This window comes from Melanotaenia boesemani, chromosome 20 (genome assembly GCF_017639745.1).
Source record: "Melanotaenia boesemani isolate fMelBoe1 chromosome 20, fMelBoe1.pri, whole genome shotgun sequence".
Taxonomy (NCBI): Eukaryota; Metazoa; Chordata; class Actinopteri; order Atheriniformes; family Melanotaeniidae; genus Melanotaenia; species Melanotaenia boesemani.
In genome coordinates, this window is record NC_055701.1 from 22,373,844 (window position 1) to 22,398,673 (window position 24,830).

General features: G+C 38.9%; 1 protein-coding gene across 7 annotated transcripts in view; it reads left to right on the top strand.

Annotated features, from left to right (window-relative positions):
* Positions 1-23,682, top strand: part of smoc1 (SPARC related modular calcium binding 1) — a 71,119-nt gene extending 47,437 nt beyond the window's left edge. For 4 of the 7 annotated variants that reach the window (XM_041972189.1, XM_041972193.1, XM_041972194.1 and 1 more), the window contains 5 exons: positions 4,826-4,899; positions 9,806-9,911; positions 10,185-10,429; positions 11,101-11,134; positions 20,061-23,682. In XM_041972189.1, coding sequence (XP_041828123.1) covers positions 4,826-4,899; positions 9,806-9,911; positions 10,185-10,429; positions 11,101-11,134; positions 20,061-20,100 — 499 coding nt within the window. In that variant the 3' untranslated portion in view covers positions 20,101-23,682. Of the gene's footprint in view, positions 1-4,825; positions 4,900-9,805; positions 9,912-10,184; positions 10,430-11,100; positions 11,155-20,060 lie in introns of all 7 variants that reach the window. The other 3 variants (XM_041972190.1, XM_041972192.1, XM_041972191.1) reach the window with 3 other exon arrangements.
* Positions 23,683-24,830: the final 1,148 nt, after the last annotated feature.

The following is a 24,830-nucleotide window of genomic DNA, read 5'->3' on the forward strand; positions in this document are numbered from 1 at the left end:
CCTGGACTACAAATCCGGCGGCAGAAAACTCTGCTGCGCAAATACCAGCGTAAAATAAACTTTCATATATTTTCTCTGTGTTGTTGTAGTATATTCAGATGATAAAACAACAATATAATAAAAAAGAAGACTTGGAAGGAGGAACAGCGGTGCAGTAGGCTATGGCACACGTTAACGTTAAAAAGCACACTGCTTGTTGTAAATACTTGGTTTATGCTTTAAGAGGTAAATATTTTGGTTAACATGTTGAAGAAATATCGTTGTTTCTTTTTTCATCTCTTGCTATGCTATTGAATTTGGCAACATTAACATGGAAATTCACTGCATTAGGACCGACTAGCCTACTGAATTTCTGGTAGCATGACAACACAAACTGGACTCGTTTGACCACTCTTACCCAATGTGCAACAATCACAAAACTGGGTCACTTGTTCAGCTGCCTCATTGCGGTTCATTTACGTATCAATCCACAGTCAAAGTGGTGGTGGAGGAGCCTAAGAGATGGTAATTTTCTGGAGCAAGTGCGAATGTTGAAGAAGGCGCATGTTCAAGTTGGGGGCTGCATACAGTACCTTTTGGAATGGTAATCAGAGCGTGTCGGGGAATAGCCCACCTGGAGGGGTGACGTAATCGGGATTCCCGGCGAGCAGGAAGTCGCAGCACAGCGAGTGTTGGATGTCCCCCCGCGATTAGACACATTGAAGTGGAAGAAATTATCTCCGATCCTGCGTGGGGCTTTTATCTGTCGCCCTGTCTTCTTATGGAGGTGAAATAAATAATATGAGAATAAAATAACCCTTCCTAGCTACCTCAAACAGATTCTGTGTTGCTTGATCCAAATCTGATTTGTCTATGTTAATAATGCTAATATTAAAAGATTAATCAGTATGATAAATACATCCTATTGAGAATAGAGCTAGGGGCTGTGATCCAGTATTTGAAAGGTTTTATTAACCTACTAGCATTCATTTCTGAATAAAACAATTGGCAGCGCACAAGCATGTTACAATTTCACATTCCACGTCAAACGATGATTATGTATTAAGTTTTATGCATTTTTATGAATTGTGACTGGCCATCAGAGGTGCTTTGAGTGGCGCCTCTGCCGGTCAGTGTAAATTCAGATAAAATCTGACAGACTACGGGCGATGAGAAGTCTGTGAGAGAAGCGCCATCTTCTGGGTCTACCCTATATTACAAGGAATGGGTGGAGTTTGATTAAAACATCGACACTCCCAGGAGAAGGAGGGGGCCTCTCTGGCGGCTGGAAGTTGGAAGGCAGCTGGCTGGAACTGGAATGGAACTGGGCTGGAAGCCAGCAGGTATTCGGCTGGCTTTCAGCTTGGATGGGAACTTTTAAACCGCTACTACTGTAAGTGTAATACGTTATCATATGCAATTGTGTATTTTAATAACATGCCTTTTCAGATTATATTTTTGTTCTCGGTCTTGGATTTTGTGAAATAAATTTCTGAATAAATGTGATTTATAGTCCAGTGAAACTTATATATGTTTTTTTTTCTCTCTTCACGTAGTCTGAAGTAGGCATAATACCGGGAAATGTTGGCAGTGACTGTTCAATGTTCAGTTCAATGTTCACAGATAAATGAACATATTCAATTAATGTGTTCATGCACAACACTGGTTAACACCCACCTGAATGCTCTAGAGCAGGGATCCCCAACTCTGGTCCTCAAGGCCCAAGGTCCTGCAGACATTCCTTGTTTCCCTGCTTCAACACACCTGACTCAAGTTAATGGCTCATTAGCAGACTTGCACAGAGCTTGTCAGAGAGTTTGAATCAGGTGTGTTGCAGCAGGAAGATCTAAGACCTACAGGATAGTGGGCCTTGAGGACCAGGGTTGGGGACCACTGCTCTAGAGGGCTATACTACAAAGCAAGATTAACATACCCGGGATATCTCCGTTACCTAGGTTGACTTGACCCAGACATTTGAAATCCTGATAAGCAGTATTGCGACGTTGATTATCAACTCGCTAATTCAACCCAGGGTTTTTCCACCTTGATCAGTGCATGCTCACATTAAAGGGCTGGAGTTTGCAGCGTCTGACCAATTGCAAACAGGGATAACTTTACCATGGATGAGCAGACAACTGTTCTTCAAAAATACAAAAAACACATCATCCAGGCCAAAAGCACCACTGTTGCCGCAGCAACAGACAGGAAGGAACGCATAAATTCGTAATTAATGGGATAATATAAATAGACAGCACTTTGATCACTCAACTTCACTTTTATTACGGATCAAACGTTTCGGACAGATAGATGTCTCCTACTACAACACACCTCTGCACAAGTCTGTTAATGACCCAGTGATTTGAGTCAGGTATGCTGCATCAGGGTAGAATCCAAAACCTGCGGGACAGTAGCTCACGAGGACCAGAGTTGGAGATCCCAGCTTTAAAGGCTCAGCATCCTGTGTGAGCGCGTTTTACGTTTTATTAATTTCTCACCGGGATGGCACGAGTAGTTCTATAAATTCATGTTTCAGCAGTTCTGCCACGTGCGAACATTATTATTAACCTCATTATTTCAGATGCAACCCAGTGGAACGAAACGGAGTTGGGAACAAGTCAAGAACAAGGACAAAAACATTCTTTAAAGCAGTCAGTGAAGAAGCTTTATTTTTTTTATCAAAAGGATGCATCTCTCCCCTAAAAACTCTCATAAGTGCTACTCTCACAATCCATGCACCAAAGTGGATCAGATGCTCTGAGAATGAGTAGGTCATTTTCCAAGAGAGCTGATTGGTCAGGAGGTGGCGCTTTTATACTCGTCGATCTCTTATCTAGACCATAACCTGCTGTTATACATACTTCTGTAATATGCTCCGGAGTAGGTTAGCCATTCAGCGTTACCATGGTGACTGAGCCTGTGATGAAGGGACCCAGCAACTGAGGATAGAAAAAACCCTGAAGTTACCTTGATAAGAGACAATCAAAATTTGTAGTACAAGCCTCAGATCAGCAAAATGCTCGTTTATTTCTTTTTAATATTAGTTCTCACACTAATAATGATCCAATAGTCAGGTGCATTTGATCACCAGCACCTGACTGCTAGCCTTAACCTTTTACCCTTTTAGTTTCTGTGAAAGTTTTTTTATCTACTGCTCCTGCGATTTAAAATGATGTCCTCATGCACAAAACGTTAGGTTAGCTTTCTCTTTTGCAAACACAACACTTAGCATCAACATTAAAAGCCACCAGTTTAAAAACATTATTTACATTAGAGTTCACTGCAATGCTGCCAGATCAATGAGGGTACTCAAACAAAGCTACTAGAATCAGCCCTGAGAGGGACATATTGTACATATTTGCTAAAGATGTATTAATTGAAATTACAAATGCAAACTTACTGTTTAAAATAATAATGACAATAAAAAAATAAAAGGAAAAGACTAGATCAGCAAAGTCCTTAAGATTCATCCTCTGGGTATCACAGATGTGGGTAATATGATGAATCAGTCATGGTAAATCAGTCAGTAAAACAGCCATCCATGCAGACAAGCTTCTCTGACTCAGGTTGTTTCTATCGATTCACTTGCCAAGTAGTTTCAAGCACTGATGTGAATATCGGTTGGCTAGCTATAAACACTCTGTTTCTGGAATGGCTTTGTTTTCAGTTCAGCTGCTACTGTTTACTTTGCTTTCGGGAAATGATGATTTCATAATGTCTTCTTATTTTGTTGTTGTTTGAACTTCATGTCAGAGAGATCTCCAAACCAAAAATATGTTAAATAATTATGCCTTTTGTTTGCATAATACTTTTTTCTTCATTTTGTGTTGAGAACATGAATATTAAACATTATTTCTCAGAAATATTCTTTATGCTTAACAAGATGAAGGAACAGACATCTTTTCAACTTGAAACAATGGTTTTCTGTTTCAGTGAACAATAGGTCAAGTTTCAATTGTTATTTTTTTTTAGCCAACTGCAAATAAAAAGAAAATAATTGACATCCTAAAATTGATCCCATGCATTGAAGCAAAGTCCTCGCAGGCTAAAAATTCTCATCTGCATTTCAAAGATATTGAACGAAAATGTTGAAGTGATTATTTGGCCACATAAAAAAATAAGTTCTACTTTTTTTCTTTTCTGTTTGTTTCCTATGGATGGCAATCTGCAGACTCATGCATCAGAGATCCCATCTTGGATCAGGGCCTATGCAGACTGTGAAAAAAGAAATGGCAACTTGCTGTTGCTTTAAAAAGGAAAAAACCAAATGAGACACACATGCTTTTTTTTCCCATTGCAATCGAAAATCATGGTCACAATAGCCAGGAGAAAACGAGTCATGCCATGCCTAATGCCAGTTTGTTATGGCTCTGTGCACATCAAGTTTATTTATTCAGCCAGCATTTATAAAAAGAGAGATTAATTACCTTCAGTAGTTCTTTAAACACAGATTGAAGACTTGGAGCTGTTTTTTGTACTTTCAATATGTCACAACTTGTTTCCGTGTGTACCAGTGGCGTGGTGCAAAGTGGATCATATTCTGTCCGTGCTTCCATAATAAAGACAGATAAGGTTACATCTCATGGTTTTATTCTCCATATCAGGCTCTTTTGGAAAGAGTCATATGTTTCGTTTGATTTTGTTTTTTTTTTGTTTATTTTGTTTGTTTGTTTTTTTTTGTTTGTTTTTTTAAATTTTTTTAGTTGAAGTTTCAGTTCTAGGCCATGTTTGATTTCTTTTAATTACAGGGGCTACCTGCAAATCTGTCAGCATGGACAACATGCTCTTTGATGCTGCAGCTTCTTTAGCATCTGTCTCACGCAGCCGTGTCCTTGTCTCTTTGTTTCAGGTATCAGATGCCAGAGTGCAACGGGACGCGCATCACAGAAATAGAGGACCCATTCCAAGGCAGAGACCTGACAGGTTTCCTTCATTCCTACATTTATTCTTTGATCTTTTTGTACATCTTTATCTAGAAATTTGGTAGATTTTAGTTAACTTGGATGCTTTCATGATGGATGTTATTTTATTTTAATACGTATAACCATTTACTTAGCTCTGATATGAGGACGCTATGAAGAAGGCAAGCAGTAAACACATTGTTATCAGTGAGATATGACTAGAAGTAATGGTGGAGAGGATGCAGAGTTCTTTTCTTGAGTTTAAAAGCTATTTTAGTCTACCCTGTAAATGTTATACTTTGCCACAAACTAAAGAAACCTTGTGGACAAAGAAGTAGTTTATAAATTGATAAACTTGTAGTAGCTATTGCAGATAATGGAGGATTTCCTGTCAACAAAGTTCTGCTCTAAGCCAGAGGTTGTAACCTACTCCTCTACTGTTACTGCTCACTTACTTTTGTTTCCCCACTGTTTTCTCATCATTTAAGGCTGCATTGTAACTCTTATTCAATTCCCCATCTGGTGAGTTTACAGAGTCAAGCATACTCCTGACTGTGCAGCAGATGTGTGGCATGTTTTATGGAAGGTGTGAGTGTTGAAAGGGTGTGGTGGTGAGGCTGTGGGGGGCCCACTGGTGGTGTTGAAGATATTTTTATGTACTCTAGAAGGATGTTCTGAACCACCACAACAAAGCTCAATATTTCATGGCCATCCCATCAAGGTGGGGGAGTAAAGAATGCTTAAGAGGGTAGTCTATTAACAGCATGCAGCTACAGGTTCAATCTTATTGTACACAAAGTGTTGTTTTTTATATGTTTAAAGCTATGCTTTAAAAGAACATGTGACTAGGGAATTATTTGAGCTCAACTTTCTGTAATTGTCTTCTGTACTGTCAGTTGCAACACTTAAGCAAAACATTGTTCAAGTGGATGCAGCAGCAAATCTGAGTGATAAAAATTTAATCATTAGCTCTGATCATATGTACAGTATTTAGTTCCTATTAACTGGAAAATCTCTTAACTTCAACCAAAGTGTGCAGACAGAAATCATGTGACAGGGTCCATCCATTCATCAATTTTTTTTGTACCTGCTTAATCCAATTCAGAGTATTAGTTACTATGAGGCAAGAAGTGATGTACAGCCTGAACAGGGCACCTATAACAAGATGTTGCTGGAAAAAAAATGGATTTGTTTGAAGTTTATGCGGTGAAAAGATTAGCTGGGCAGTACACTTTTTGCACAGTAAGACATTATTTTTCATTGCAACCATTTGCAGCTTAAAGCAACACCACATAAGTTTCCAACCATATGTTTATTCCCGGGGCCGTCATTGCCTTGCAGTGTCCCGACCCTGAAAAACTGAACTTTACAACTTTTTTTTCCAGCCCAGAGTCACACTGCATCTTGTGCCAGCAACTGGATATCAACATACTGGATGTTTTGAACAAACACCAAGACTGATTCAGCAAAGAAACCCAAGACAATATTATAAGAGGAAGAGAGGAAAAGAAAGAAAGTGACAGAGCAAGAATGAACACCAGACTGACTTTTACTGGCTGTAAAGAGCTCAGAGATGAGACAGGATGCAAAACAAATGCTGAATTAGCTTTGGTTAATTTAGTAGTGCTGTTTCGAAAAGACATTTAGATTTTTTTATGTGATGTTGCATGAAGTATTTGAGTTGTCAGTGTTTTATCTTCACTCTCAGTTTGGAAAATTGGAAGTTTTCCTGACGCAGGAGTTAAGCTGAAAGTTACTCATAAAGGAGCTATGAAGAAATCAAATTTTTGGCCATTTAAACAACTCAAACTTTACAAGCTTTGATTCGTACAAAGTATATATTGTGGATTTTTGCACTGCATCACTTCTTCATCAGACACAGTCAATGTTTCCTGGATGATGTGGCAACATACTGTAGGCAACACTGGCAACACACAGGGATGATGGGAATCCGGCACCATGTGGCAAAAAAACATAAAAAATCACTGACTGCTAAACAGAGACCTCTTGCTCTCAACCATAGCCATATTTAACTGTTATTGTTTCTCCAAACGGTTCTTTCCGTTGCTATCAGTGACAGTTCTCTGCTTTTCTGCAACCAGTTCTGCAAGTGCTGAAACTGTAGTGTCAGCTCCAAATTAGTCTATTAGTTGCATTTATGGTGAGCTTTGGTACAAAAAATGAATAAATAAAAGAATTGGATACCTGTTTCTCCACATGATGCTTTTGAAAGTTGAAATATGCCACAAGCAGAAAGGAACTTTTGTCATGGCTTGAGTCAGACACTGTTCATGAAACAGCTGTGCGAGCTTCACATGTGACACTTTGCCAGGGGCCACAGTCACGGTCGTCCATGGGCGTTGCACCCATGGGGGATGTGGGTGTTTTAACACCCATACTGTTCATGGTGAGAGGGTCCGACATCTGTGCTTATTTTGCTGTTTTGTTTTGTTTTGTTTTTTCTTTTTAAACTTTTGCGCAAACGTTGCTGGTCCAGTCACTCTGCATCTCTGTGCTCCCCCTCTCCTCCTCTCCTCCTCTTCCCACTTCCTCCTCCCTCTTCTGTTGCTCCTTGAATCAGAACTGTTGGTGATCAGCTGATTGGTTTCCTACCCCAGTTCTGCCTCTCTTGTTGTTTATTTATTGCTCAGCTTGTGCAGAGGAGGAGAATTGCAGGATGTTGATGCAAAACAGTAGCAAGTTTTAGTTAGATAGCCTTTTGTTTGCATTTATTTTATATTATTTTCATTATTAGTTGAGGTTTGCTGGTGACACAGCTGTAAAATCTGCTGGTCATAACATAGCCAGATGGATCAGGTTCAGATATCTAGCAAGTGTCTAGATTAAACAAGCAGATTTTTTCTCTAAATCACTGGTGCTGTGTAGATGTTGGATAGGCAGGTTTACCTTTTAGGAGCCATGAATGTGGTGAAGGAAAATATGAGCAGCTTCTAAATACAGAAAAAAAAGTTCTAGAAAAGTTCTGATGAGGGGGCCAGGGAGGGGCACTGACCATGAAAAAGGTGGCACAAATGAGAATTTTTATTTTGTTTTTAGCTTATTATTACAACATAAGTGGTCATCGTTAAATTTGGAAAAACAAACTGATATTTTTAGTGTTGATGTAGAACACGTAGAAGTTAATTACTGCATGCTGCAGCCAATGTGTACATGTATAATTATGTAATTGAGTGATGATTAAACCTAATTGTCAGACACGTCACAATTTTAGCCTTTGCCAGACTTGATAAAAGTCAAATGGGATGTATTGATCAGGGTGTTCCTCCATCTGACGTCAGCTTGTATCCATTGCTGGCTTGACTGTACTGAAGCATCACAGTACAGAACTGGATACTGATCATTTGACCCAAATACTTTCATTTGTTTTCACTTCATTTGTGAGTCTGGATTTAGACTGAAATGTTAGTGTAGCCATACTGTATGGGTATGGTCACTGGTTAAAATGGTTATTTTTTAAAATAGTCTCTTGCACATTTTAAAATTGTGTAAAGTTTTGCTTGTAAGCAATTTAGAAAAACATGTTTTTAATATAGAAATAGTCGTAGATATAACAGGATGATTTTGTGGAAAAAGGTGTAATGTGTTCTGTGTTCTGTGCAGTAATATTGTGGTGAAATTTAAGATCATTTATAGTGGTGTGCACTAAGGAACATCTAAAAAAATGTATAGACTCAGGACTTTTTCTTTTTTGCCATCACCCTTTAACACAGATGCTCTGCAGTTGATAAAACAGTAGCAAAGTAAAAAAAACTGTCTGATGCAGAAGAATAAGAAGTCCAAAAATCCACAATATAGCCTTCGCTCAAGCTAATCTGGAATTTTTTTAGATTTGAGGAAAAGAAAAGTTCAGTTTTCACATGATGTATTTTTGATTCTTAAATTGAGAGTGCTCTGACCGCACATGACACAGCCCCACTTTAAAAAATACAACAAAATAACACTGAAATTTCTTTTTACAAAGTGATGTTTGTATCAGCTTTAGTGGGTTTTAAAGTCTTTCCAAATTCAAGCAGCCAACCTAGAGCTTGTTTGAAGCTGCCAGAGGTCCTACACCACACTTCATCCTTGACACCTCGCCACATAAGTTTCATACAACATAACAGTTTGCACTAACACCCCAATTTAACACTTGGATTAATGCACAGCAAGGTGGTGCCTCTTCAAGTTTGTCATGTTGTAGGAAATGCTAATTGGATTCACCTGGTGGGGTAGTGGACCACCTTTCGCAGAGCGCCCTGAGCTAGCTCAAAGAGAAAGAAAAGACGGTAATGGCACAGAGGACAAGGAGGCCACAAACCCTCAGAGGAGGGGAAGGAGGGGATTGACGAGAACGGTCAAGAGAAAGAGAGAAAAGACAGAAAAAAAAGGCAAAATGAGAAGATCAGTTTACTATGCAGCTGCGTTTGAAGTTTCCCTTTAAGAGACACAATTAGGAGGGAAAAATTTGCACTGGTTTAGCTTGCCATTAAAAGCTTACATCTGGGCAATTAAAAAGAGCTACCCAAGGTGTTCAGAATTGTGTCATAAAAGTTAACGGGTCTGCACTGCTCAACAAAGCTCTCTCATCACAGCACACTTCTGTCCACCCTCACGCCATGTGCCTCAGATCTGTTTTTCTCAAGTCCTGCAAAACAGCCGAACGATCACCTCCATTAAAAGTATGTTCATACAGTAATAATTCACCTGCACCGGGTTGTTGGCTGTGTAACCAGTACACTTTGCCCTGGATACGGATTGCATTCATGCATTTTTGAGCATGTAACAGACTTTTCTGTTTGACATTTGTCATGCTGATCCACTGGTATCAAGGCTTTAGAGACGCTTCAACTTCACTGCGCCGTAATGCCCCAAATTGGTGGTGGAAGATAATTTTGGTGTATTTTTATTTTGTCTTTGATTTGCACCAGGTTGCCCAGAGGGGAAGAAAACGGAATTCATTACAAGCTTATTAGATGCTCTCACCACAGACATGGTGCAAGCCGTAACCTCACGAGCCCCCTCTGGTGGCGGGAGGTAAGAGATGACGTAACTGGTGACGATGAATAGACGTCTAATGATAGAATAATGTGTGAAAATGTCATGTTAAATGGCAGTGTGCAGGACGGAGAAATGCTCATTAGTAAATCTTGCAGCAGGTTTATCATTCCTTCATTTACTGCTTAGTTTATTCTCATAGATATGAAGTTCTGTCATAACTAATCATGAATCCAAATGCCTGCTTTAATCTGCATTTTGTGGAGTTTCCATCAATGTTTGTTGGTTGTGTTTGTTCTTCTGGTCATCTAGGTTTGCTGAACCCGACCCCAGTCATAATCTGGAGGAGAGGGTGGTGCACTGGTACTTTGCCCAGCTGGACAGCAACGGTAGCCATGACATCACCAAGAAGGAATTAAAACCTTTCAAGAAGTTTCTGAAGAAGAAAGCCAAACCTAAGAAATGTGCCCGCAAGTTCACCGACTACTGTGACCTGAATAAGGACAGGGCTATTTCCCTGCAGGAGCTGAAAGGCTGCCTGGGCGTCAACAAAGATGGTGAGAGAGGAAGTTGGGGAAGAATTGAGAGAAAAAAATAAGAGTTGAAAATGGTTTGGCAGAGTCATGGAGAGAGGCATGGATCTCAGTGACGAAAATCTGCACATAACTCCTTTAGCAACTGGAGAGATACAGAGATTTTATATTTCACCTATTTAAATTTAGCACAACTTGAGCTTGCAGCTCGACTTTAACACAATAATTAAGGAATTATCTAAAGAAAATGTATTAAAATCATAGTTTTCATTAATATTTCTCTTTGAGCTTTGTAGATTAAAACACTGTGTCAGTAAATAATTTTGTATTAAGTAAGTGTGCAGGTACATGTGACAAACAAATGTCTTAAATAAGGTTGGCCGATCCATTGAACACTTAAGGTTTATTATTTAGTCAGACTATTTATTCAGGGCTGAAAAACTGTAAGCATTTATAGTCTTTACAGAAGTCATTAATCACTTCCAGACTCACTAACAGTGATGGGCTTTGACAAGGTGCAATACAAACACCCAAAAGTAAATAGAAGCCAGTGATTAATATCAATGTTAGGATTTAATGTGCTCTTTACTTTTAACACAGAATAACAAATTAATATTCTGACAGACACAAATAAAAAAAAGTTAACACCACCGCCTTTGTTAAGGTTAATCTTTGCTGTTTATTTACTTTTGCAGGTGGGTCAACGACAAGTGGTAACCAAGGGACAAGGCAAGGGACAAATTTGTTCAGTAAGACAAACTAACAAGTTATCACTAACCTTTCCTCTGGCTTTGAGTTTCGTAGTTTGCTTATTGTGTTATCGATTAACACACAGTTAGAAACACACCAACATGAAATGTGTCAGTCTGGAGTAGCAAATACTAGTAAAATCAGCATTTTAGGTCTAATCCATAGGTCAATCAGTTTTTCCCAAGTTGTTGTCAGAAATGTTCTGCTTACATAGTACTGTTTAAGGAAATCCTCCTCATCCCAAAAGCAACACAAACAACAACCAGGAGACCAAAGTTCTTCAGTGAAAGGCAATTATATGATATATAGGGCCAGAATTGACTGACTGCTCCACATATTTGCCTTACTATTTTTCAAACCACCTGACATTACAATCCTAGAGCCGGTCAATAACATATTTTATTTCCCCTGCCCTGACACAGCCCGCCCAACGAAAACAGAGATGTCTTTGACATTCAAAAGAAAAAATAAATGAATGAGTAAATGATAGTGTTTTCTTCAGAAGTCCAAGTCCACAAAATATTACAGTGTTAATTATCATTTACAGTATAACAGAAGAGGCCACTTGGGAACTGTAATCTTATCTTTTTTGTCTTTTTAATTGAAAAATTATTAATCATTCTGATTAAACATTTCAGACTATTTGACACTTATAAATCTTGTCCTGCTCAAAATATGAGCTGGATGACAAAAGAAGACACCACCGAGACCAAGAGCCAACAAATATTACAAAGGAATTTGAGTTTTGTTGGTTGCCTCTTATTCCTCTGGCTTAATTCCCAGTGTTTTGTCTGTTCATCCTCTCAGTTTCTCAGGGATCCCCCTTATTGAGTGATAAGTGGTTCCCCTGGTGCTACTGACTCTGGCCACTGGGTCGGTTCAGCACTACATAACATAACTACATAACTACATAGCTACATAACTGTTTACCCTGGCTCTGTCCTGCAGTGCCTGTGGCTCTGAGCGAATGTAACGTCAGGCTTTTCGGACATGGTGCACGGACGCCAGGATAAACAGCGTCGGTGTTGGAGGAGCAGAGGAGGCTCGGCTGGTTGTTTTTGGTAAAGCCACTGAGTCTGCCACCTTCATGCTTAAGAGCAGGAGGTAAATGTCCTGACAGCTTTATATGGCTCCGTATGGTGCCACTCAGACACATTGAGCTAGTGAAGGTTGTAGAGAGAGTGAGTTATAAAAAGAGGGAAAGGAGAAACAGAAATCCTTCTTGAAAGAATCAGGAGCCTGTTAGAACATATGGCTTCATTCTGCTTTGACTAAGATAGACAGCTATTGTGTTCAGGTATGCCCTGCTGGTATTTAATGGCCTGGATCTCTTTAAGTCGAACTGCCTTTGCCAGGCATTAAATCTTATCGTGCCTCGTCACAAATCTGGATGGTCACTGTTGTGTTGTTGGATATATTTACGGTTTACCGTACATGCTTTTTGCTGAAAGATTGTGAGCGTTTAGGGCAGATTGAAGCACATCTGTATGAGGCTCTTTACTTTCGATACGCTGGCAGCAGCAAAGGAAAACAATGGAAAACCTTGTGTGAGATTTGAGGTACTGAAGAAGGTGGCATTATTTGTGTAAGAGACTGGAGATTCTTCTTATTATCAGACCACTGACAAAGAGTGGCTGTAGGAATTTAGATGATCTCTGTTAATTTTTGTATAATTCACTGTATTAGACAGAATGCAAAGTTCAATTTTACTATAAAACTGTTTTAATGGACTTTGGAAGAAAAGATCACAGTTTTCATAAGTTTGATTTATTTACAAAAAAGACCACATTTTACACACCTTACAGTAAAGATCACACATGTGGGTGCCATGTACAAAGTCCCTGTGGCATCATCCATTTAAGATTTAAATTTTAAATAAATAAAAATTTAATTTTGCTCAACCTATTTTGGTTAGCTTTAGCTGTCAGACATATATGACCTCATTATTGACTCTAAAAATACTTTGGTATATTGAGTTCAAGGCCAACTCTATAAGTATGGTGTGTGCCGGTCTTGTGTCTGTAAAACAAACCTTAACTATTACCTCTCCACCACTGTGCTTTATAATTGTCATGAGGTGTGTGTGCTGATATGCTGTGTTTAGTTTTCTCCCAATATACTGCTGCATATTTTGGTCAAAAATCTTTTTTTTATCTAATCTGTACAAATGGCATTTTTCCAGAAGTTTTGTGGTTTGCCTGGATGCAACTCAGCAAATCTAAGCTGTGCTGCCAAGTGCTTTTTTTAAAAGAAAAGTTTTCTCCTGCATTCCTTCTAAACAAACCATACCTGTTCAGTATTTTTTCTTTTTCAAATGTACCATCATGAATATTTAACATGCGGATTGATTAATGCTTGGTTTGAATTTTTTTGTTTTTTCTTTGCTCTTTGCATGTCTGATCCTGGGATGAAATTGCTGGTATGTCCACTCTTGGGAAGATCTGTAATTGTCTTGAATGTTTTCCACCTATGAATCAATCTCACTGTAGAACGATGAAATCTATATATTTTGGAAATTGTCCTATAACCCTGATAACTGATGGGCAGCAACAATTGCTTCTCTAAGACCATTGTTGATGTCCTTTCTCCTTGGCATTATTCTAACACACACCTGAATTCTCCAGATTAGCAAACTGACCGATGTGTTTACACTGGCTGCTGACTGATTAAGTGCATGTGATTAGCAGCACCTGTCTGCTTTTTGCATGATTTTTATGGAAGTAATATAGGTGGACTCAATTAGTCTGCTTCTACATGTTGGTGTAGTTTTAGTTTAAAAGCATGTGATCATAAAAATAAATCAGTCTGTTGTCTGTAAGAACTGGTAACTGGGACGGAAATGAGTGCTGCCACCTCTTCAATAAAGGCCTTTAGAGGTTTATTTCGTCTGACAGTAGCTTTCTAACGTCCAGTGCTGTTCTACAGACAAGGCTTGCACTGACAGAAGCAGACTAGCACACAGCTTCATGCTTTGTGTGTCTTGTTTTCTGTTTAATGTCAGACTCTCCACTCTTCCTCTCGCCTTCCTTTCTGCTCTCCTGTGTTCCCTTTCTGTTTATCCAGACTGTGTCCATCATTGGACGGCTATGAAAGGAGGGCATTATTAAGCAGGCTGGCAGCAGGGCTCCAGGACCATTAGGGATCTCAGAGTCCTGTCCTCTTAGAACCAGCAGTATTTACTCAACATTACTTATGTTTTAATTACTGTGACATCGGTTTGACTCACTGCTGGACTGAAAGAAACAGAGGTCATCAGAGAGGAGTGTGACAGTTAGGTAAGCATTTCTTTCCTAACATCGTAATTTGACATTTAAGTGAAGATCTTGGTACAAGCATTCTTATTTCACTGGCAGTTTTTTCACAGATGACACTGAACTCAGCCTGTGTATCCATACTCCTAGCCCAGGCCTTACCCCTGTTGCCATACACAAGTATACCATGATTCCCAGCTCTTGATCCAAATGTCTTTATTGGTCGGTCCCAGGTGAGTTGAGGCGATTCAGCACCAGAAGGATCTGCTTTCAGTTCTTTATCACAAGTGGGGCCAAGGTGTCCAGCGAGAGGCTGGGGAGCTTTGTGTTGTTAATGCCACAGACAGTATCCTCAGTGACTGAGAAGAGAGGAAAGAGGAGCGTTCATTGCTCTGGAGCCTGGTAATTGCAAAGCCAATTCATCAGCACTACTGTCGCTCAGCTCTGAACAACAGACATTTATCTGAGTTTCACTGGAAATAGGTATCAGGAAATATTGTTGCACTGCTTATTCTGCAGGTATAACATGTCACTGATGTTGCCAAGCCAAATCGTTTATGACACAAAATCCTACTACATACAAAATTCTACTTAAAAATCCATTAACATGCGTTCCCAAACTGCAGAAGAGGACAGCTGGTCTACATTTTTGGTCTATCATAACATTTAAAAATCTCACCACCATTTCCTTATGTCACATTCTTATTTAGATTGATATCAGATTCTTGATCAGTGGGTTGTCTATGGATGCCAATGTCTCACAATTCAATAAAGTGAGCCAAACTAAACTTTCTACACAGTGACTGGAAAGATTAACATCGGCAATATTGTGTTTTTTTAATGGTCTCCAGAGCCTGGACTGTATAATATTTATGAATGTCTCTGTACATAACAAGTCTTAACAGAAATTTATAAAAAGAAAAATCACTTTTTCCGTGCTTGGGCACTAGTTTGACGTGTTTGAAGTCACAATACAAGAATTACACAACGCTGGAACTTTGCTGGAAAATCTAATTTATTCAACAGTTCTGATGTGCCAAGAATTTTTATGTCACATGGAGAAAATTCTCTGCAACAGTCCTATATGTCACTCAAATTAAGAAATAAAAGAGCTAATAATAGAATCAGAAATACTTTATTAATCTCAGAGGGAAATTGCTGCATTGCAGTGCTCCTTAAAACATGACATGAAAAATGAGAAATTGGAATAAGATGCTGAAATTAAATAAAAATAAATAAAATCAAACATAATAAAATAAGAAAAATAAAATAGAATATAAAATTTAAATAATACAACAAGGACATTAAGAAATATATAAATATTTACAATATTTATAAGCGGTTACGGCTTGGATTTCTGGTTCGGTAAAGAGGTGTGGAATCGGACGTCCACAGGAAGAAAGGATTTCCTGTAGTGTTCCATATTGCAGCAAAGTGGGAGGGGTCTGTTGCTGCTCTTGAGGTTGTCCAGCATGTTGTGGCGGGGATGGGAAGGGCTGTCCAGTATAGTTCTTAGCTTGAACAGCCTCCTCCTCTCTGACACCAAACTCAAAGAGTCCAGCTCCTCCCCGACAACTTGACCAGCCATACAGATAATTTTATTGAGTCTGTTGGTGTCCGCCACCTTCAGTCTGCTGCCCCAGCACACAACAGCATAAAGCTGGGCACTGGCCACCACAGACAGATCAAAAATCCTGAGCATCGTCCGACAGATGTTAAAGGACCTCAGCCGCTTCAGAAAGTAGAGACGGCTCTGGCCCTTCCTATAGATGACATCAGTGTTTTTAGTGAAGTCCAGTTTAATGTCAATGACCACTCCAAGGTATTTGTAGTCCTTCACACTGTTCACATTCACACCACAGATGGATCAGGGGTCCCTGGTGGTCTTCACATGTCTATAACCAGTTGTTTTGTTTTGGCCACGTTGAGCTGCACATGGTTCTGCTCACACCACATGACACCACAGTTCTGCGCTCCTCCTCATCGTCCTCTGTGATGCATCCAACCATTGCTGGGTCATCAGAAAATTTCTGAAGGTGGCAGGTCACCGAGCAGTAGTTGGAGTTACTGGTGTAGAGGGTGAAGAGGAAGGGAGCAAGAACTGTCACCTGTGGAGCTCCGGTATTGTTGACCTCTCTTCTCTGACGAAGTGCTGCAGGCGCACATATTGTGATTTGCCAGTCGGGTAGTCAAAGATCCAGGACAGCAATGCAGGGGGTCCACCTGCATTGCTGTCATCTTCTCACCCAGTAGAGCCAGCCTGATGGTGTTGAACGCGCTGGAGAAGTAAAAAAACATGACCCTCACAGAGCTGGCCAGCTTGTCCAGATGAGCATAGACACGATTCAGCAGGTAGAGGAGCGTAATAATGTTCCACCAGTAATTTGTTTTATATCCTAATAAGGATATAAAAACTTCTGATTGGGATTCTTTTTTTTTCTGATTTTCCCTTAGTTATTAATTCCAGTGATGTTCCACCATTATAAAATCAAACATTGGTCTTTGTTCTCATTGTGGTGCAGTGTTTGAACAACCCGGGCCAGTTTAATACATGGCTTGTCACTGTGTCCAGAAGAGGGATCAGTTCCAACTGTCTGTGGTTGACTTGCAGATTAGGGAGAGGTGAGAGTAGAACTGCCAGTGAAACAGTCAGTTTGGTGTGTGCTAGTATGAGCTCTCAGGCTATTTACAATATGCTTTCCCATGTGGTGATAATGTGTTTATAATGTGTATATTTCGTGTTATTGAGTACTACTCATCTCAAAAGAGGCAGACCCTGCAGATGGGAGGGCTGGAGTGGGTAGTGGGTTAACGTTTTGTGCAGGTCTCTGTGAAGTGTTAAAAATAAAGAACTTATAATGCAGAACAAATCAACTTGACATCTACACAACATCCACAAATATGTAGACAACAGCATTTCTCTTGATTAATTTTATCTTAAAGGATTATTTGAGTGCACAATTATATGGCAATTACATTATCTTGCCTCCCTTTAGATCTCATGGAAGGACCCCTAAGTGACTCATACTTTCAGAAGAAAAAGGCTTTAAGCCAGCACATGATCATACATAAGATTATGATCTTTTTGAGTCTTATGTACATTTGCTTGAAGATTGCTTTTTAGATAATGTCTACAGGTTTTGGAATTGATTTTTGTATCAACATCTTCACCTCCACCTTGCTGGTGCCTGAGTGAATGTGGTGTTTGGTATAACAGGGTCCAACATCAGTCATATTATTTTTGAAACAGAAAAATCTTTTTTAAGGTTGCTTTTTTGACTCAGTCTTGACACAACAACTTCATGTTCCCATTCTCTTTACCTTTGGTATGTTTGTATGACTTCATGCATTTTACTTAAGGACTCTGTAAGAATGCCAAAATGATGGAATATGGTGGCACTGGAGGATTATAATTTCTTGGTAGCTTCATGTTGCATGTTAAATGAAGCATTTTCTCAAATCAACTCATTTGTTTGCAACTTTGTTATTTTACTGTGTTCAGAACTTTTAGAGGTATGGCATTGCATACATGTGTTTGGTCCATTTTACTAGACAACTAGATGCTAATGACTTAAGTGACGCTAGATAAAGTGATCTGATTAGTTGTGTGTTTACATGATGGAGAGATTTAATACGATGGCAATGCCTTTAACATGCGTACTAATTCAAAAGAAGAAGGTGACGAAGTATTTTTTTTAACCTTTTGACCTCAATAATCTTTAACTCTTTCAGTTTTCAACAAAAACATATCTGCCACAGTCCTATCCTGTTTTGCTGACGCCTTTTTCCAAGTCTTCCCTGAAACTCATTACGTCATCTAACCCCATGCTTATTTTTCCTGCTGAGCAGATTGTGAAAAGATTGAACCACCCCTCTTGATCAGAATGAAAATTCTTTACAAGTCTTATCGGATTACATGATGCGTTTTTATGTTTTACCTTTGATCTGATAAAAAGTGCTCCATGTAAATGCAGCAATGTTGTTAATGTTCTATTCTTGAATGCTTCAACTGAAATTTTATCATTTGTTTGACATGGCTGCAGCTGTGTATGTGATGTAAATGGCCTTTAGTTGTGCAGCCTTCTTGTTTTTTAGGCTATTTTAAAGAACTGTAGATGCTATGTGCCCTTATTAAATGCTAATTTAACTCTTAAAGAGAGATTAAAAATAATAAATTTTCTTTCCTACTGGTTCCTTGTGTATATCTACATTTCAATGCAATGCATAAATCAGCACTGAATACATCAGGTCAAAAATTATATAACGTCCTAAACATTACTGACTATGTGATACTGTTATTACACCAAATGTAAAATGCTGAAGTGTGATTTTTAAATGTAGGTATATCATCTAAAACAAGCTGATCAAAATCAACAAATTTTATTTATCAAACGCTTTACAACCCTAGTTGATCAAAGTGCTGCACAGAGATAAAAACAAGAATACAGTACACTTGTAAAAAATTCCTATCAGTTTGTTTTACAATTGACACCACTCTCAAGTCTCAAAGGCTGATCTGAATAAATAGGTTTTCAGCCTGGCCTTAAACAAGGGCAGGTCCATGATGGAGCGTAACTCCTGGGGCAGATAAATGAAATAAATCAAGAAATATTTAAACAGCTAAAATGGCAAAATGTTATCACGTGGATCCAGATATTCCTCCTAAAAGAAGTGGCCATAATGTTTTATTTCATACTCATAAAGTACTGGTAGAAAAACATCCACCATGGGATTTAGTCATCTGGAAGGTAACCAATGATTTATTTAGCAGTGGATGTATTATGACGTATTTAAATCTGAACAGATCACATAGCAGTAAATACTTCATTTGAGTTTACAGAAGCTTCCAGAGCGAAATCAGCTGGATTTTTATTCCACCACTAATATAACCAGCACTGACAGGGAGCACACCTGCATGTCCCCACCCCCACTTGCTGCAAACACAAACCCACACAACCTCACTTGGAGTGCATACACATACATAAGCTACCCCTCACTAACAAAATCTAGTTTTAGATGCAAAGCAAACTTAACTGAATCACACACATGCAAATACACACACACCTTCACACATTGTGAGCTGTACAGGGCTCAGGAGGACCTCTGCTTCTCTTTGACAGCCATCTGCAAGCAATCTAAACTCTTTACCCATCTCTTTCTCTCCCAGGCCTCTCCCTCTTTCTTCCCTTCTCCCTTCTTCTCTCTTTCTCTCCCCCTCAACCCCCTCACCCACTCGTCTGATTGATGAGTGAGCAGCACACTGTCCCGGGCAATTTCGGCATGACTGCAGCACAAAACACGACTTCAGAGGCTTGTTGAGAGCGCGCATGGTTGCACCATAATGGGAACACATGTGATAGTGGATATACACAAACTGTGTATAAGTGGTGCACAGCTGCCTAACAGCTCATATGTGAAGTTAGTAAATGCTTCTTTTTTAATGAAAAACACTACACATAATCAGATGTTACATACATTTTAGTTGTGTGTATTGGTTCATTCAAATGAGTTTAATCTCTTTTCATCCAGGAGTTGTGTGTGCGTGTGTTTGTAGGTCTGTGTGTGTGTGTTCGAGCACCTGATCCTGAAGCAAACAAGTGAAAACATTTTCTTTTGTCTTCCTTCTTCTTGTTATGCCTCTCTGTCTGTCACAGTAGGTCGTCTGGTGTGAGACAAGAGGGGTTGAGAAGCTGAGACGAGAGCAGAGGGCACAGAGGGAAGGCATCTGTACGCTTGCTGACAGGAAAAAGAAAGATGGAGCAGAAAAATAAAGAGGTTCCTGAGTTTTTAAAAGAAAATATGAACAGAAAAACAAGAAAAGCAAACAAGCGGCACCAAAATATTTGCACTTTCTCCTCCCTATGTTTGACATTTTATCTTTTATCTTTTTTTATGCTTTTCTTTTTTCCTCTTGAAAAAAAAAAGTCTTGGTAAAAATCAGAATATTTTTTGTAAAGAGGCAGGCTCACCACTGGAGGAGCACAAATGTGTATGTTACCACATCTCCCTGTATGTTCAGTCTGCTGTTTTGATTTTAGTCCCCCTGCTAACAGTGTGTGACCAATAAATTATAGTAACATCCCCTCTGCTACATATAGCAGCACACAGACCAGTGGCAAATCTTAAAAGAGGAGCTGACAGTGAGTCACATTCAGTCCAAATGTTGCTCAATAAAGACATTAAAATTTCAAAAAGAAGAGTTGAGTAACTGCAAACATGCAAATTAATATGGATGTTTTTGAAATTAAACTGCACCTAATTTGTCAGCTCAAAATTAGCTGCATGAATCTTCCTTGCACTGCATCATTCATTAAAGATGAATGGACATCTTGACTCAAGAATATAGACCTATAATAACAATGTTTTTGTATTTGAAGTACATTTTGCCTATCCCCCCCTCCAATGCAAAACCGTCATGTTGTCTGAAAAAGTACATTTTTGGCTAACAAAAAGATAAGAAAAATACTGATAAACAAAAAGGGAAAAAAAGTAAAAGAAAACTATAAAAATGTGTGAGGGAAAAAGTGCAAAGGTGCTTTCATTACCATGCCTCTTCTTCTCCTCCCTTTGTAGTAGCCTTTACTTTTTTATCTTTACAACCAGTGAAACTTTTCTAACAGTTTACTGATAAGTGGTGACACAAAGATTCAAATTTAAAGCAGCGTGTTTTAGTTTGTGAACAAATAAAGGGTTCCGACACTGAAATCTGGGACACACAGCCCTGAAAATACTGCTTTATAACTAGTTTCTTCACAGATTTAACTGATACAAATCCAACATCCACTTGTGCTTTAGCTCCGTTTTGGTCTCCACCAACTCCTCTGAAAATTTCGAATCAATTTAAAAGATTTTGGAAATCTTTAATCCAAACAGCTGCAAAGGTTGTATTTAACAATATAATGTATGGAACACATTATATTACATGTAAACAGGTAGCAGAGCAAAGACAATTATGTAGTGTTTACTTTAACAAACTGCAATGATCTTAAAAGGAGGAAACGAGGAAGTTGACAGCCCTGATGTGTGTGGTGCTTTCAAACACGGAGCTCCAGGTCAAGACCAAAATATAACAAATATTTTCACTTAAATGGTTTCAGTCTTTCACCCTTTTTCTTTCAGTTTACTTGCTGTTTATTAAACACAACTTGGTTAGGGTTAGGCACTAAAACTACTTAATTTAGAGCAGCATTTCAACATACTTTGTTAGGTTTAGGAAAATATAATGGATTAGTCAAAAATACATTCTTTCACAATAAACAAGTCCCCCTCTCTAACTTCCTGGTTGGCCTTAGCAATGACATAAACTAGCTAGAAGTAGAAAACAATCATGGTTGGTGATAAAATAATTTCTTCTTACAACATGATCACCAACTTCATGTGCTTGTTGCTTAGGTTACATGTAAACTGAACACTCTACAGCAAAACTTTGTAAATTCTTATTTAGTTGAGTTTATCACTTGGTTAAGTTTAGATGTGAAAACTATGATTAGGGGTGTCAATGTCATTTTCAATTCACATGCAGTTCCTCTCATGACCAATAGAGGTCACAAATTTTCCAACACAGGCTATCATGTTCTCCGTGATCAATGTAGTTAGTGGCATTTAGGAGGACATTTGCTTCAAACACAAATGTTACATTATTAAAAAGTATTTGTTTGGTTGCATTGGTGATGTATCAAGCTTGAGATTGCATGTTCTTAAAATATATGTTTAAGTCCTATTTCCTGCTAAAACAGATCATCTTTGGGGGAAAGGAAGGACAATCTTGATAAAAAGCCTTAAGCTTTTACATGCTTGAGTGTGTTTATCACTTTTTTGTTAAATACATTTGGTTAATTAGAGCTTATTTTAAGTTGGATGAAACCACTGAAACAGAACTACACTTTAAGCCACAAAATAATTATAATGAGACATAAGCAGAAAAGGTCGTGCGTTGGACTGGCAACCTGTCCAGGGTGTACCCTGCCTCTTGCCTGTCAATTGCTGGGATAGGCTCTAGCTTTCCCACGACCCTGAGTTGGAATAAGTGGTATAGAAAATGAATGAATGAAAATCAGAAAAGTTTCTTTGAATTGCAGAACTGATAATAACAGATGCCACAGTTGACTAAACCTAGCCAATAAATGGAACATGGTGCTAACATGGCTTAGAATAAGTGAGAGTGTAAATCAGCCAAATTTAATTTCATTCATATTAATGTTTACTCCAGTTACTGAAACAAGATGAAAGCTACCAACAGCTAATGTCGGTATTCAGTGAAACACTTGACACTTACTGAAGTTTCACTGCTTTATGTAAGACAGGAAGGCCTCAATAATGCCTTTAAGGTTGTCTGATGAATAAGAAAGTGACTGAGCAGGGAAGACAAACAATACTTGGAATGTAAAAATAAAAATTCCTCCCCATATATGGGAACAATCAAGTTTCAAATTAGGAGAATCCCTCTTTTTGCAATGAGGTCTGAATGCTTGTGTATTTGTTTTGAGTTGTGTATTTCCCAAAAGTCACTGAAATGGCTCATGAACATAAGAAAAAAAAGGCTTCTGCTGTAAATATGTACAATAACCTTTGTTTTCTTTTTTTTTTTTGTTTCACTAAATCTCACTGTGGGGGCATTTGTATGTACCTCTCTGTCATTGTGGCTTCTTGTAAAAAAGATATAATTCTCTCTCTGTTTACATTATGTCAAACCTTAGGCTCTTACAGTAGCTTATTCAAAAACATGGAAAAGCTTAGACCGGACTGCATTTTATCTTCTGTAAGGACTGGTTATTTTATCTGTACTGTGGTTATTTTACTACTCCAGCTTGTGTTTTACAGTTTCTGTCTTCATCACTACACACCGTCAAGAATGTATACAGTTTCTGGTGCTTAATTCATAACAATCACAAGTCCAGTCATGTCTCATTTAAATTAAACATATTCGCCAAGAATGAGAAAAGAACGTTGTCTTTCTCCTGAACGGCTGTTTTAAGTCAAACTGGAGCACGAAGCTGGTGCGTGCCTGCTGAAGTGCTTCCAGACGCTGCAGAGCTGCAGATCACTACACAAGATCTAAAACAACCTAATAGGCTGATTATCACTGAAGATCCTGATCGGGGGACGTAGCGAAGAAAGGGCTGCAGCCAACTGTCACTCGGACAGAGAAATGCTAAAATTGTCACATGAATCAGCCCCAGCAGGCTCATCAGGACCATCTTTTGTGATTTGAAATGTTTCTTATTAATTGCTGAAGAATAAAATCTGAAGGAAAACAAATAAAGTTGGTCAATAAAATACATGGCTAGTTTGTTTCTCTGCAACATGCATGCAAGCCTTACTGCAGATTCCAGTTGCATAAACCTGCAAAAAAAAGACTCAACAATGGCTTTTTTTAATAAGCTTATGAAGTGCATTTTGGCATGCAGAGGGAACTTACACCTGGCTTGTATCACTGTTTGGGGTTGTTTCCCCTCCTGAAGTGTAAGAAATTTATAGCAGCCATAATGAGAAAAAGGTTGATGCCCTACATTCAGAAGAGATGAGAAACAAACATGGCAGTTATTGCTTATTTAACACCTTACCATTGTGGCAAGAGTTGAATTTGACCAGACTGATTGATGATCGTGCTACGAAAAAAAAGAGTAACAGTATAAGCTATCCTGAAATTGTTTCATAGCACATCTGTTTAAACTCTGTTCAGTCTGGATGTTCATAAAGGATCTGAGGTCTAACAGAAGAAGTTCTGAGAGGGAGAGAGTTTCATACTGACCCCTAATGTTCAAGATGGTTAACTGCAGGTTGCAGGTTCTTGCAATAATGTCCACTGTAGTGTAGTGTAGAAAAATGTCCTCTTTTAATGTGTCACTTCCAAATAATCAGAATTTATTGCAATCTTTTAAAGTGGTGTTTAAGCATAAAAAGGCACCTAACTCAAAGGATGAACCAGAGACAGGCAACTTGGCAAAGAACCTATTTTAATAGTAGGGGGGGGTTCCAGTTGAAACCTGATGCAAGACCTGATTGACACATCTGGACCTTCAGTTGTCACTAAAGTCTCATCAAAAGTGGTGACTATTAAGAAGTCCTTCTTAGGGAAAAAAAAACTGAGAAAAGGTTGAGGTTTGTCAAATGACAGAAGAACTGGACTCAAAATTGGTGAGAACTGGTATTAGCAGTACAGAACAAAAGGCAGAAACATCCAAAGAACTTTGGAAAGTCCTTCAAGAAACCTGGAGAAATATTCATCCATCCATCCATCCATCCATCCATTTTCTTCCGCTTATCCGGAGTCGGATCGCGGGGGCAGCTGCCTAAGCAGGGAAACCCAGACTTCCCCTTCCCCGGCCACATTCACCAGCTCATCCGAAGGGATCCCGAGGCGTTCCCAGGCCAGCCGAGAGATGTAGTCTGTCCAGCGTGTCCTGGGTCTGCCCCGGGGCCTC